The sequence below is a fragment of the Squalius cephalus genome, assembly GCF_949319135.1.
Source record: "Squalius cephalus genome assembly, chromosome: 17".
Lineage (NCBI taxonomy): Eukaryota > Metazoa > Chordata > Actinopteri > Cypriniformes > Leuciscidae > Squalius > Squalius cephalus.
The window spans coordinates 32,465,288-32,479,437 of NC_137138.1; the positions used below are offsets into that span (position 1 = coordinate 32,465,288).

Consider the following 14,150-nt stretch of genomic DNA (forward strand, 5'->3'; position numbering starts at 1 on the left):
ATGAGCAAAATGCAGTTTAATCATATAGTGTAAAATGGTATTTTATGATTAAGAGCTTGTAAGGATGGTGAACAATTTGTCATCCCCTAAAAACCATCACCGGTGGCCGTTCATACGTAATTGCTTGCTTTTTTGGTAATCATTGACATTCTTTTCCTGCTAAAAGGTACTGGACGACAAGTGCGGCTGCAGACTGTTCGGTGTTTCAAAAATAAGCTTGGCATGGAAACAGATTTCAAGTAGAGGATGAGGTCATCGTGATTAGTGATGGACCACGGATCGGAGTGTTTTGACATGGCAAAGACAGAGGGAGAGAGCACGACAGAAAGAAAGAAACAGAGAGACATCGCACGCATTGTAATGCAGGTTATCCTTGTATCTCGTTGCTTCATATCTGTTATTGCACATAATTTCACTAGGCATATTCCACTAAACCTACATAGACAAACGATAACTATCGATTCAAAGCAGTTCAATAAAATTAGCTGAGAAGAAGAGTGCGCACGTCGTGCACTTGTTTTATGTACTCATCTCAAGCAGTCTCTTTGCACAATTTCCTTTGTCACAAAGAACGTATTTTATGAGGTCCATGCGGTTTAAAAGTCTGAACTTTGAAAGTCTGAACAGTTTCACTTTGAAAATCTGGGATTTGAACTGTTTTCAAAGAAACGTTATGATTGGTTATGACTGGTCGGTACTGACCATTTTAATCACTATTTCATTGCTTCAATTACAGCAAACAGCATTCTCTCAATATTTTGGTGTTAAATTCTGATTCTGCTTTCATTTTATTCGGTTACATTTTATTTTAAGATGACGTAGTTACATTGCACTTAAATAAGTGCTGAGTAATATTAACTACATGTACTTACCATACAATTAGGGTTATGGTTTGGTTTATCTAATTTAATTTACTCTTACTACTATAATAAGAACATGTAATAATGTAACCATGTCACCTAAAATAATGTGTTAACCTTTTAATCTATTATAAAAATGCAAAATAGAGATTTTTTTTCACAAGGGGTCTCACAACGTTGGAACTCACCGAATTCAACAACAGACTGCCACAAAAACAAGGAGAAAATTAAAATGAGAATACTTCCACCCTTCCCCCATCGGCGCAGAGAGACATACACGCACATGCACACAGACTCTATGAGCGACACTGAAAAGGGGTCATGAGAGGAAAACGTAGTCTCATATAATACGCATACAACACTCACAGCATACTGGTAATGTCAGCCTGACCTAAAATGACATATCCGCTGTTATCTCTGTTAATAATAATAATAGAATGCACAAAATTCAGAGTCAGAGAAAAATCGCAGCAGACTACTATGTGTGTATATTTATATATATATTGGTACATTTGGTGATAATTGGGTGAATGAGAAACCATGCAGTGATGAATAACACAATGTAAAATCCATGTGCTTATGAGCAGAAAACAGATCTCCATTAAACATTGTACAGCAACCCCATCTACAGGTCATATAGACAGCAACAGTGCTCTCTGCTCTCACACACACAGCTTACAAATAAGATATTGTATGCCTATGGCATTTTTAAAGTATTGTTATAAAATATTAATGGGAATGAATACAATACCGTGACTGTCTAAACGTATAACATATATCTAAGGCAAGCAAAACGTGGCATGACATTTGTGTTGCAGTGATTATTTTACAATCATGATTACTGATCTGTGCAAAAAAACGGAATTAAATGCATCATTAAAACACTGTTTTTGTTGTCGTTGTTTTTCCTAAACCGCAGCATAATTCTCTGCTAATAGTACAGAACAATCCAAGCTCCATTGATAAAAACGTAACAGTAAATTTAAAATAAAAACTCGATCAGATCGAACAGGACGTACACTCTTTGAAGCCACATCCTCCTTTGATTACAAACCTCTGCATTTATCCTCAATATTTAAAGAAACTTAAAAAAAAAAAAAATCTATCTTACTGTATGTTTTTGTCTTGTTCCAACTAAATAAACTGCTTAAGGATGATGGACTCGCGTATAATCTTGTTTTCTTATACTTCACAATGTATGTCAGAAAAAAATCACTTATAAATGAATAACACACCATGAGCCACGCAGTATAACGGTAAAAGCAAGTAACAGCAGGATGAAAATATTAATGAAAGCTTCATTAGCATAACATCCACTTTGAAGTCGGAGGTTCTGATCCTTGGTCTAAGTTAACATCATAGGTTAGATCAAAGACCTAGATTTAGATCAAAGTCATTACATATAAAAAAACAGAGACAGTAGAGAATATGTTAATCATTCCAAGATATGAGTACAATATGTACCAAAATCAAGTGCATTAACATACCTTTTTCCAGCCAGAACACTGGTCACCAGTAAACAGGCCCGAATCCAAAGCCAAGCTGCTCCCCTTCCACCCCACATCATTCTCCAAAGGATGAATCCTCACTAAAGAAGAGAAAATACAAAGTTAAGGTAATAATCTGCTTCATGAAAAGCATAACTTTGTGATTATATGGAGTGCGTCAATTTTCATTTGGAACATGCTTAAAAATCTGATTAAACAAAGTTTTTTTTGGACAAAAACAAAAACAAAAAATGATCTTTAGCGTAACTCACAGTTAACATTCAAAGTCTATATGGACAGCAACTTTGTTTTGTGATTTGTTGATTCACAATAAGGTCATCTGACAAGCTGCATATAACATTATCTGGTAACACTTTACAATAAGGTTTCATTAGTTAACATTAGTTTACTAACATGAACTAACAATGAACAAAACATTTGTTGCAGTATTTATTCATCTTTGTTAATTTTAGTGAATAAAAATACAGTCATTCATTGTTTGCTCATGTTAGTTCACAGTGCACATACTAAAGTTAACAAATACAACCTTTGATTTTAATAATGTATTAGTAAATATTGAAATTAACATTCATTTAGATGAATAAATGCTGCAGAAGTATTATTCATTCATGTTAACTCCAAGTAGTAACTAATGAAACCTAAAAGCAAATCCTTTAATTGCACAATATCCTTTATGGTAGTTTAACAAGCACTGAACAAAATGTTCATATTTCCTCGTTTTAACCCTCTATCTAATTTAAAGCCTGAGCATATTCATAAATACTGCGCGTTCATGTGAATCGGTGATTTGTGGTGGTCCAAGCCCCCGTTACAGTTTATGTATAGTGTAGATTAATACTACAGCAATTATATGCATTACCAGGATAACGATTAAATAAATCTCAAAGTTGTGCATGGCAAAATACGGCAGTCATTCCGCATACGAAGAAGCCACAAGCCCTCTACGCAAATACTAAATGTTTAATCGCACTTACACCTTTTAGACTATTATTTTGTGCTCATGCACATATAAGGCTGTGCATCATATGAACAGAGTTCTATACATAGGCTATAAAATCTAGGCAAGAGCAGTGTGCTTTCATTCCGACGGTCGGCGCTACGCATTTACGCAAATCATTACACACACGATCGGTGCTCTAATCCTACATAAACATCATGCACAATGATTTACAGCTTAATGCAAAAAATCTTGATCACACTTCCATGATGCACACATTCAAATTGTAGGCTACGTGATAAATCTGGGCAAAATTACCTGACTTCACATGGATTCTAATGCGTACACCGTCCATAACATTCACACTTTTAGAGTTCTGTCGCGAGAGCGCATCGTCAAAAGCATGTCTCTCAAGGTATCTCAGAATTAGTATTGGGCGTGCGCCACGGGGTTCTTCCTAAACGTGTAGTAATTAAATTGGAGTAATTAAGCAAACAGTGCCCTACTACAGCCAAGTTCGCAGCAAACATGCACACCATAAACATCCTACATATAAAAGTAGCTCATAATCAATTTGAAATTTCCAGGAATATGGCACTACCTTTTAATGCCGTCGTGATCCCCCAACCACTGGTTTTTACAATTTCCAAGACACAAGCATCAAGTCATATAGGCTACACTTACGTCAAATAGATCGCACCTTATCGTCAAACTTTTGCAAACGTCTTTTATGTCTGGATGCGAGGAGATGATGCTCTGAGATGCGAGCTGTTCTGAATTTGAGCTCGAGGCTGCTGCTACTGCTGCTGATGATGATGATGCTGAGCGCGCGCAGCTCTCGCGCACTCTTCATCGAAACTCTTCCCGGTTTACAGCAAATTAGTCATATACCAGACCCAAATCCACAACAATAAAGCTGTACTATAGCAGAGCAGCAACCGTGCTATGCCCCTGAAACGAGATCACTTGAGTACATGGCGATTGTGTTACAGAATGGAAGGTACCAATCTCACATCGAAAGACCAATCCGTCCTATTTTTATATGCAGCACAATTTCACTCGCACTGCTGTCGACTTAATCTCTTTCAGTGGTTGGGGATCAAATCCTCTTACATTTTACCCGGATTTCGCCTCTTTCTCGCTCTCTTCCGTTGCGTTGGAACAAAAACACAAAGCGCATCATCTCCATCACAATTAGCATGCTATTAATTATTACACCAAGGATATTGAGCACTGCCACGTAAAAGGCATGTCAGACATGCATGCAAAAATATGCATGCCAAACCGCAGTGCATGCATGCGTGCATACACCCAAAATAAAGTGGAATGCATGCATTTCTCACCGAAAAATCCCGATGACTCAAATCTTTCTCCCAAAAAATTCACCTCGAAGCAGTCTCTACAAACCCTCTTCTCACTGACTCACCCACCGCCTGGAATATTGCACTGATATTTTTAAACAAACGCTTAAGGAAGATCCGCAGTCCTTACAGCGCATCTGCAGAGGAGCTTTTTTGATAATTTGCGTAGTGAGCACACAAACTAAAAACCGGAGGGTGTTTTAAACGTGACATTAACGAGGAAAATAGCGCATCTTATTAGAGGCCACGTCGCGAGCTTCCATTTCAATATGCTGAGTGTTAGAGAGCGATGACGGTACGGATTGAAACATTAAGTAAGCATTCATACAAACTCCACGGCGTCTTGACGTTCATGTACATGTGCATGTTCATGCATGCGCGAGACAGGATTTATCTCAATAAACGATAAGCTCGCGCTCGCTGTCATTAGCAGACTATAGTTCAACTCAAACCTGATGCAGTGCGAGCAACAGCTGCAACGCAAACACTTCTAGTTTTAAAGTTTTAAACAGAATGCCAGTTTATAATGTCTTGTATCTTAAAGTCACCGTGTTCTCATCCTGGGAATACCTGAGCATAGAAGTCGGATCTCGAGTATCACGTTTCGCACGTGACTGTGCAGATGGTGTCATGTGCATCAGGAAAGTTTTTATTTGCCGAGCGTACCCTTCATCTAATAAGTAACTCATAAATGATTCACATTTAGAGAGTGGCATTAATTCTAAAGCATGATCCGTATGACTTTGCCCGTTTCGCTTCAGCACCATGGACAGCCACGAGACAACAGACAGCTTTAAAAAGCTCTCCAGATGAGGTTTCTTACAGCAAGCACGTGCACTGGAGGCTTTTGCACAGCAGAGGTCTACTTGATGAAACCTCTGAATCACTGATTAAGCATGATATTGGATACAAGTCATCATGTTGTTTCCAAATAAATACATCAATAAAAATGTCAATCATTTTACAACAACAACAACAACAAACATTTATTTCGGTCCTCGCACATAATTTTCCAAAGTAAAAAAAAAAAAAAAAAAAAAAAAAAAAATATATATATATATATATATATATATATATATAATAGGCTGAAGCCTATGCTAAATATGCCTACCCTTTATGCATAGTATGCCTACCCTTTATACCCTTTTATACATAGTTACATAAAACAATTTTCAACATGATTACAAAGGTACACATATCAGATATTATTTCAGTAGTTTATGACGTACACAAATTACTCATATTGAGTTATATAATTATTTATCACCTTGTTTTTAAACATTTTCTTGAATTTACAGAGTGAAGTACACAATTTTAATTCCTTATCACAATGATTCCATAGTTCAGTCAGGACCACTTCGCCAAGTATATACATTTATTAACATTAGCATACAGTTAGTGTTGGCGGTATGGTTCTGTTCTGGGCAAAACTCCTACTCCTGTCCATGCAGCTCTGCCTGGATAGAGCGGGGATAGCAGCAAGTCAAACACCCCTGGGGTACAGAACAGAACCATGCATTCATAATCACAATTCTCAATTACATGAGTTGTGAAAATACAAATACATGATAGAAAACGCAATGTATTGAACTGTATGGGAAAAACAAAATAGTCAGAATGACTATGAATGACAGGTTCGGTTGGAGGAGGGAGTTTAAATGCGAGCAGCGATGCTATGGAGGAAATGCTGAAGGAATGGGAGTTTATATGTGCCGCTGTGATAGATGTCGACACTGGATTGGAACACGTCAGGAACAGCTGGCTATCAGCTTATGCGAGCTAACGCAATGCTTGATGTTTACCCCTTTAACAGATATACATCTATTTTTTGTATTAGTTTTTGCTCTTACTGTTTTAAACATACATTAATCTTTCTCTTATTTCGAACAGCCTCTAACACAATTTCGAAGTAAATTATTATATACTTTATGTACATAATCTGTGCAGTATAAAGGTCAACTAAATCAACAATTTTTAAAGCTTGTAAATTAATAAATAATATATTTGTTGGTTCATAATAGTCAGCCCATTTTACAATCCTTATTGCTTTCTTTTGTATTGAATTTGTATTAGTTTTATATGTATGACCCCACACCTCCACACAATGATTGATTTTTCGTTCAAAATGTTTTATTTTATTTAATATTGCAATGGATTTAGACATTTTTGTTTTTACATTACTTATATGTGATTTCCAGCATAATTTATGATCTAACACCCCAAAATTTATATTCATAAACTCTTTCTATTTCCTCATTACTAATCCTAATTTTAGTTTTGTTATTACTTTGTCGATTGCTAAATATTATGAACTTTTTTTTTACTCAAATTCAGGGAAAGTCGATAATCATCAAATCATCTTTTTAAGACCATCAATTCATTTTCAACTGTATTTAGAAGCTGTTCCAACACCCCCACAGTATATTCATTATTATCTATAGAAGCGGCTGGGATGAGAATCAGCACCTCCAAGTCCGAGGCCATGGTTCTCATTCGGAAAAGGGCGGCTTGCTCGCTTCAAGTTGGTGGAGAGTTCCTGCCTCAAGTGGAGGAGTTTAAGTATCTTGGGGTTTTGTTCACGATTGAGGGAAGGATGGAACGGGAGATTGACAGACGGATCGGTGCAGCTTCTGCAGTAATGCGGTCGATGTACCGGTCTGTCGTGGTGAAGAAAGAGCTGAGCCGCAAGGCGAAGCTCTCGATTTACCGGTCACTCAACGTTCCTACTCTCACCTATGGTCATGAGCTGTGGGTCATGACCGAAAGAACAAGATCATGGGTACAGGCGGCCGAAATGAGCTTTCTCCGCAGGGTGGCTGGGCGATCCCTTAGAGATAGGGTGAGGAGCTCAGTCACTCGGGGTAGCTTGGAGTAGAGCCGCTGCTCCTCCACATCGAGAGAGGCCAGCTGAGGTGCCTCAGGCATCTGTTCCGGATGCCTCCTGGACGCCTTCCCGGGAAGGTGTTCCGGGCATGTCCCACCGGGAGGAGACCCCGACGCTGGAGGGATCATGTCTCCGGCTGGCCTAGGAACGCCTCAGTGTCCCCCTGGAAGAGCTGGAGGAAGTGTCTGGGGAGAGGGAAGTCTGGGCATCTCTGCTTAGACTGATGCCCTCGCGACCCGGCCCCAGATAAGCGGAAGAAGAAGATGATAATGATGATGATGATGATGATGATGATGATGATGATGATGATGGTTTTCTGGGCCAATATCATTTTCAATATCATACATTTTATAATCTGTGTGATTCAAGTTTTCGTACTTACAGTATTGAGTTTATAAGTGGTCAGACACACAGTCCTTATGAATATTAACAAACTCCCCATCGTCAATATCTCTGAATGGGAACAAGAAAATCCTTTTCAATGTCCATAACTTATTTTGGTGATATATGAGTCCATATGATATTCCTCCACACAGTCCTCACTTGTAACACAATCCACAGTTGTTGTTTATCATGGATATTCCTCCCCCATACAGTAGTCTTCACTTATCCGTACTGGTCCAGTTCTTTGAGTTCTCTTATTGTGAGTTCTTTGGCTTCTTCAGGTGTTTATTTATTTAGCCGTATCATCACTTTGCAACTCCTTGTCCATGTAGCTTGTATCTTGTTCTGTTTCCTCAGTATGCATGCGCATCTAGCAATATCAGTGTTCTTCTTGGTAAGATGTTCATTCAGATACACCCCTGTACCCTTCAACTTCTTAGCTTGCCTCAGTGACTCGGTATGGGGTTTCCGATTCACAAACCGAACAACTATGACAGGCTTTGCTCCGCTGTTCCTTCAGGGAAGGGTATGACAGGCCACAACATTATCACTCTGAATGTTCATATTCTAACTTTCAAAGAACTTTATTACTTGTTTTTCCAGTGTTTGAAGTTCCTCTGGCCAGCCCGGTCTCACCCCAAAACGTCATGTACTGACGGGTCTTGACCATACGGCAACATTTGACGAAAAGGGTACCCCTAAAACGTCCATATGAGACGAAGACATAAGCGCACCAGCAGCGCCTCCTAGCGGTACCCTAACGCATACCTAAACCTACCCATAACCCGAATCGTCACATATGGACGTTTTAGGGGTACCCTTTTCGTCGTATGTTGCCGTATGGTCAAGACCCGTCAGTATGTGACGTTTTGGGGTGAGACTGTGTTACTCTGGCAGGGCGTCTTCACCGACTTTGTCTCTGGTCACAGTCCTGGCATACGTTCGGTGTGTTGTTTCCAATCCATTTATAATTAAATCCTTCATTCTTGTATATTGTTCCAAATCATCAATCCTTCTCTCCAGTCCTTCAATTTTCTTATCCTTCTCTTTCACACGGTTCTTCAGTTGTTTAACTTAATCCATCAGATCAAGTACCATAGCTTGTTATTTAGCAACTTTGCTCAACTCATCCGACATTAAAGATTTTCGAATCTCCTCCAACTCTTCCTCAACTGCGTTGCTGATTTTCTTCGGTGGCATTTTGTTTGCTTTTTGTCTCGTTTTCTAATAATTTAACAATATCACTTTAGTTTAGTTTAATTATTGTCTCTTTGTTCTTTCTGAAGTAACTGCATGTCATAGGGTGCCGCCATCTTGATTTTTTGATGACACACATATTAATAATATTTTATTAATATTACTGACATGGTTGCATGTAATGTTGTAGTCTAGACCAAACCAAGACCTAATCAAGACCAAGACAAGTGTGTGCTCAGACCAAGACAAGACCAAAACCAAGGCAGGGCGAGAGGCGCGAGACCGAGTCAAGACCAAGACCAGACCAGCACTCCTCAAATTCTTCAGAAAAATCCACATTTACTGCCTGATAAATGTCTTATATTTAATCAATAAAAACAATTAGAATAAAAAGACACTATAGAGCTGTTAATCAAATGAAATCATGCAGATGGCACACAGAAGTTGCATCTGAATTGGTAAAATTACAACTGCATAAATAATGTTGAGATTGTTTTAAAAATAATATAGATTTTTTTTGAACATTTGTATAAAATCAATATCACATTTGCAGTCGTGCTCATATTCGTGAAGACAGCTCTCTTGCTCTTGTGATATTAATTGTATCATATGTTATATAGTGTTACGCTATCAAGAGCGAAGTGAACAAGATATACAAAACAAGATCTTGTTCAAGTAGAATTTTGTGGGCATTTGTATTAATTTGGTGACATTTTTGCACAAAAGAAACCAAACTAGAAGTAAGTTATTGATTGCATCTGAGGCAGGAAGTTTTATATCCAATCGCATTAATGATGTTTACAAATCATAATGCACTGGCAATTTAATGATATGCCTGCAGTTGTGGTCTTGACCGGTCTTGAAATAAAATCCCAAGTCCTCTTAATCTGAGACTGAGAAGAGACCAAGTACAAAAGCGGTTCGAGACCGAGGCAAGACCAAGATCTTCAAAAAAAGATCTGTCTTGAGTACACTCAAGAACACTATTTGCATGTGCATCATTTTCTGTGAAAGGTCAATATTTAGGTTAAAAATGCTCCACATACATGGTATTCACCATAAGTAAAATACATGGACACAATTGTCCTGCTATTCTATTAACATATTGATTAAAATGTATAGCCTGCCCTAAATGCACAGTAAGTTGTCTCATTCACGTCTTTAACACTTTGTCAATATTTTGACGTTTTGCAACTATCTGTCCAAAATTTTACCCAGAATTACCTTTTTTTGGACATGTTAAGATAGAAATGAATGTTCAGCTACTATGTTTAGTTACAGCTACAGCTACTGTTTCAACATATGTCCACATATTTTAACACATCCTTCCTACCACCACCACAACCAGAAACCTTTGTGTGCAGTGAGCAGTGAGCAGTTTATGTAACAGTGATTACAAGATCGGGATTTAGTAAACCACTGCACATATTAATACTTCTCAGGCCATCTGTTTCACCTCTTGCTTGCCTTCTTTAATGTTTAATATTCTTTAATACACATTTAAGGGGACCTATTATCCAAAATTCTTTTTTACATGGTGTTTGAACATAAATGTGTGTCGGCAGTGTGTTTTAACAACCACCCTGTAATGGTAAAAATACACCCACTCTTCTTTTTTTTAATCCCTATAAATTACAAGCAGTGTCTCAGAACAAGCCCTTAGCAGATTGTAGCTTTTGTGATTTCACAGCTCCTGACGGACTCTGCCCTATTAGCATAGACCCCGCCCTGAGTGAGCAGTACACAGTCCGCCATGTTTATCTCCTCACCAGAGCATTTAACAGCAGCATTCAAGTAAGAAGTTTATTCTTATTAAAGCTAATACAGTAAATTCAATCAAGAGCAGTGAGTGATTCTCTGTTTTTCTTTTGTTGTGTGATTCATATTAACAGCATGTATAGCAGTAGGTAGCCTACTGTATATTACGCTGCTTTTACTTTAATACACAGATCTAATCTTTACTTGCTGTTAACGTTCACAGGCATAAACCGAGTGTTTTATGTGAACTTTGTGTGTTTTTTATATAACCTTGTGTGTATTTGACAGTTTAAGTGCAATATTAAGACGTGAAAGAGATACATTAGACTGCCTGACAGCAAGCTATCTGTGCGTGTGTGCTTCAGATGTGTGCACTCAGAAAACGGTATATCAGAAGTTTAGACTAAAATGGTTTTGAAACGCATGCAGATAATATGATGATGAATAACTGCAATGTTGCGTGAACATGACCACGATAAAGATGATAATTAAAACTAAACAGATGTTTTGTTCATTTTTTTTTTGCAGAGTGTCCCAGGCACGAGCTGTACAGGCTCCGCCCTTTTCTGGAAACATGGATGGAGAGTAGCAGCTTATTTGCATTTAAAGACATATGCACGAAAACGTCATGTTTTTCCTTCAACTCAAAAATGGGCATTTACTAGCCTGGTTAAAACCAGACCATTCTCAGTAGTAACTGAGTTATGGTCTGGCAAAGCTTCATTAATAACTCATTTCCAAAGGGGCGTCACCAACGGACGTCGCTCAAATGCCTCTGGGTGCAATTGGATAGACCTAAAACCAATCAGAGCGATCGTCATCGTGTAAAGCCATATGCTGCGTCCCAATTCGCCTAAGTTACACTACGCCATAAAAGTATGTACTCTTTTTGTGAAGAAAAGGTATTTACTTTTGAAAGTATAGCAAAAAAGTAGGCAAGCTTTGGGACATACTACGTTGTCATCTTTATCGGACGGATCTGTTGCGTGCATCCTGTCACGTAAACTGCCCTGTCAATCATCTTGTTACAGTTAAAATCCTCTATTAAATCTAATTTAATTTCCTACCATTTCGGAGAGAAATGTAGTAGCATGTTCATCTGCCAATGGGTCTTTCATGGAGACTGTCCTCATGTGTTTGCAATTTGAATATAATAATGCATTTAAAAGTTGGTGCGCTTCACCAACGGACGTCACTCAAATGCCTCTGGACGCAATTGGATAGACCTAAAACCAATCAGAGCGATCGTCATCGTGTAAAGCCCGCCCCAAAGTTTCTGATTGGTGCTGCAATTTCGACGGATTAGAAAAGGGCTTGAATGAGCTCTTTGCCAGACTACTTGCAGAGCAAATCTAAATTTGCCGGAAGTTGACTGGGTTTTCCCAGGCTAGGCATTTACAACATGGTACAATAAATGATCTGTGGGGTATTTTGAGCTGAAACTTGTGGACACATTCTGGGGACACCTGAGGCTTATATTAAATCTTGTGAAAAGAGGCATAATAGGTGCCCTTTAAACAGTTTTCAGTGTTAGTCTAAATAGGTAAATTTACTATTAAGTTAAAATAACACTATTTATCACAGAATACCAAAGTTTCAAAAAGTTTCAGCTTGTTCAAGAGAAAAGTAAATGTCTGATTCTCAATTCTGAGTTTGTGTCAGTAGAATTGGCCTGAGGCTATGACAGTAACTGTCAACCCACGCTTGAAATAGGAAGAGAAGGACGAATCTTAGATTATTCTCGCCTGTGAATGAAAACCTGGAAGAAGTGACATAATCAACACCTATGCACCTCAACTGTTCAGGACTGCCAGATTTTGTCACTATTTTGGGAGGACCGGCAACTAGGCTTCCTGGTTTCTGAAGCACGAGATACAATGAGGTGCATATTTAATCACATGACAGGCAGAAAAAGTGTCAGCAGGCACTTGCCTGCCAAACCAGGTGTGAATGTCATCAGTCAGGACACCAACACATGGAATTAATTCAGAGACAAGATAGAGAAATATGATAAAATATAGAATCTGGAGTATATATATATATTCTCTCTAAAGAAGTTACTATATGGATGATGGAATTAAATTGATTAGGCTGACAGGCCCTATCTAATACATATTTGGCAATGAACATTATTCTAAAACTGTGATGCTACTGTATAACCATTATAATGAGTATTTTATTAAAGTCCAACTGAAATCAAAATTGACCCTATTTACTTTGTTAGTGCATATTACTAGTCTTGTGGTGAAAAATTAATCCGTGCAAGTTAATACACAGAAAAAAAAATGGTTTGCCGTCGTAATCTTTAATCAAAGTCTGAAAAGTTACTTCCGGTCTGGAATGGCGTTCCTTCTCTGATGATGTAGGTTTGACGGCTTGGGTTGGGAAACGCTTAACCACTCCCCTCAAACCGTTAGCCTGTTATGAGCAAGAGATGGAGAGGAGGAGCACTAGAGTAAAACCCTGCCCTCTGTTCAATATTCCTTTTCACGGGGAAATACGTCACAACACTGGAGAAAAGTCGTTTGCAACTTCCGGTTCATGGGGACTTTAAGAGAAAATAAAGTTATGGTGTCAAATTTTACGATTTCATAAGATAATACTGATAATACTGGTATGGAGCTCTACAAAGTGTGTTAAAAAAAAAAAAAAAAAAAAAATTCAGGCAGCATAATTATTTTGTACGATTTCCTTCACAAAGCATTGTAACCAGCTCAAAAATAAATTCAAAATGATGGTCAAAGTGAGAGAAGGTTTGAAACATATTATATTAAATATAGTCTAATTCAGTGGTACCCAGGTTTTTTTTTTTTTACCGGACCCACCTTTTGCTGAGAGCAAAACTATTTTCTTGCACCCACATATAGACACTCTCAGACATGACCTTGTTTGCAAAATCCTATACAGGTGCTGGTCATATAATTAGAATATCATCAAAAAGTTGATTTATTTCAGTAATTCCGTTAAAAAAGTGAAACTTGTATATTATATAGACTCATTACATGCAGAGTGAGATATCGCAAGCCTTTATTTGTTATAATTTTGATGATTATGGCTTACAGCTTATGAAAACCACAAAATCAAAATCTCAGAAAATTAGAATATTACATGAAATCACACAGTAATTACACAGTGATACCATGGTCATTGAACCAGGTTTTGGTTCTTTTGGTAGTGTGGGCCGGTGCAAATCCTGCTGGAAAATGAAGGAAGCATGAAGTGCTCTGAAAATGTCCTGGTAGACGGCTGCGTTGACTCTGG

At 38.0% G+C, this 14,150-nt stretch overlaps 1 protein-coding gene across 6 annotated transcripts in view; it reads right to left on the minus strand.

The window, feature by feature from the left end:
• Positions 1–5,500, minus strand: part of gabra1 (gamma-aminobutyric acid type A receptor subunit alpha1) — a 34,655-nt gene extending 29,155 nt beyond the window's left edge. The window contains exons 1-2 of one of the 6 annotated variants that reach the window (XM_079847036.1): positions 5,237–5,500; positions 2,348–2,448 (exon numbers count right to left, since the gene is read on the minus strand). In XM_079847036.1, coding sequence (XP_079703162.1) covers positions 2,348–2,427 — 80 coding nt within the window. In that variant the 5' untranslated portion in view covers positions 2,428–2,448; positions 5,237–5,500. Of the gene's footprint in view, positions 1–2,347; positions 2,449–3,623; positions 3,735–3,906; positions 4,629–4,648 lie in introns of those variants that run through there. The other 5 variants (XM_079847033.1, XM_079847034.1, XM_079847035.1 and 2 more) reach the window with 5 other exon arrangements.
• Between the last annotated feature and the right edge of the window lie 8,650 nt (positions 5,501–14,150).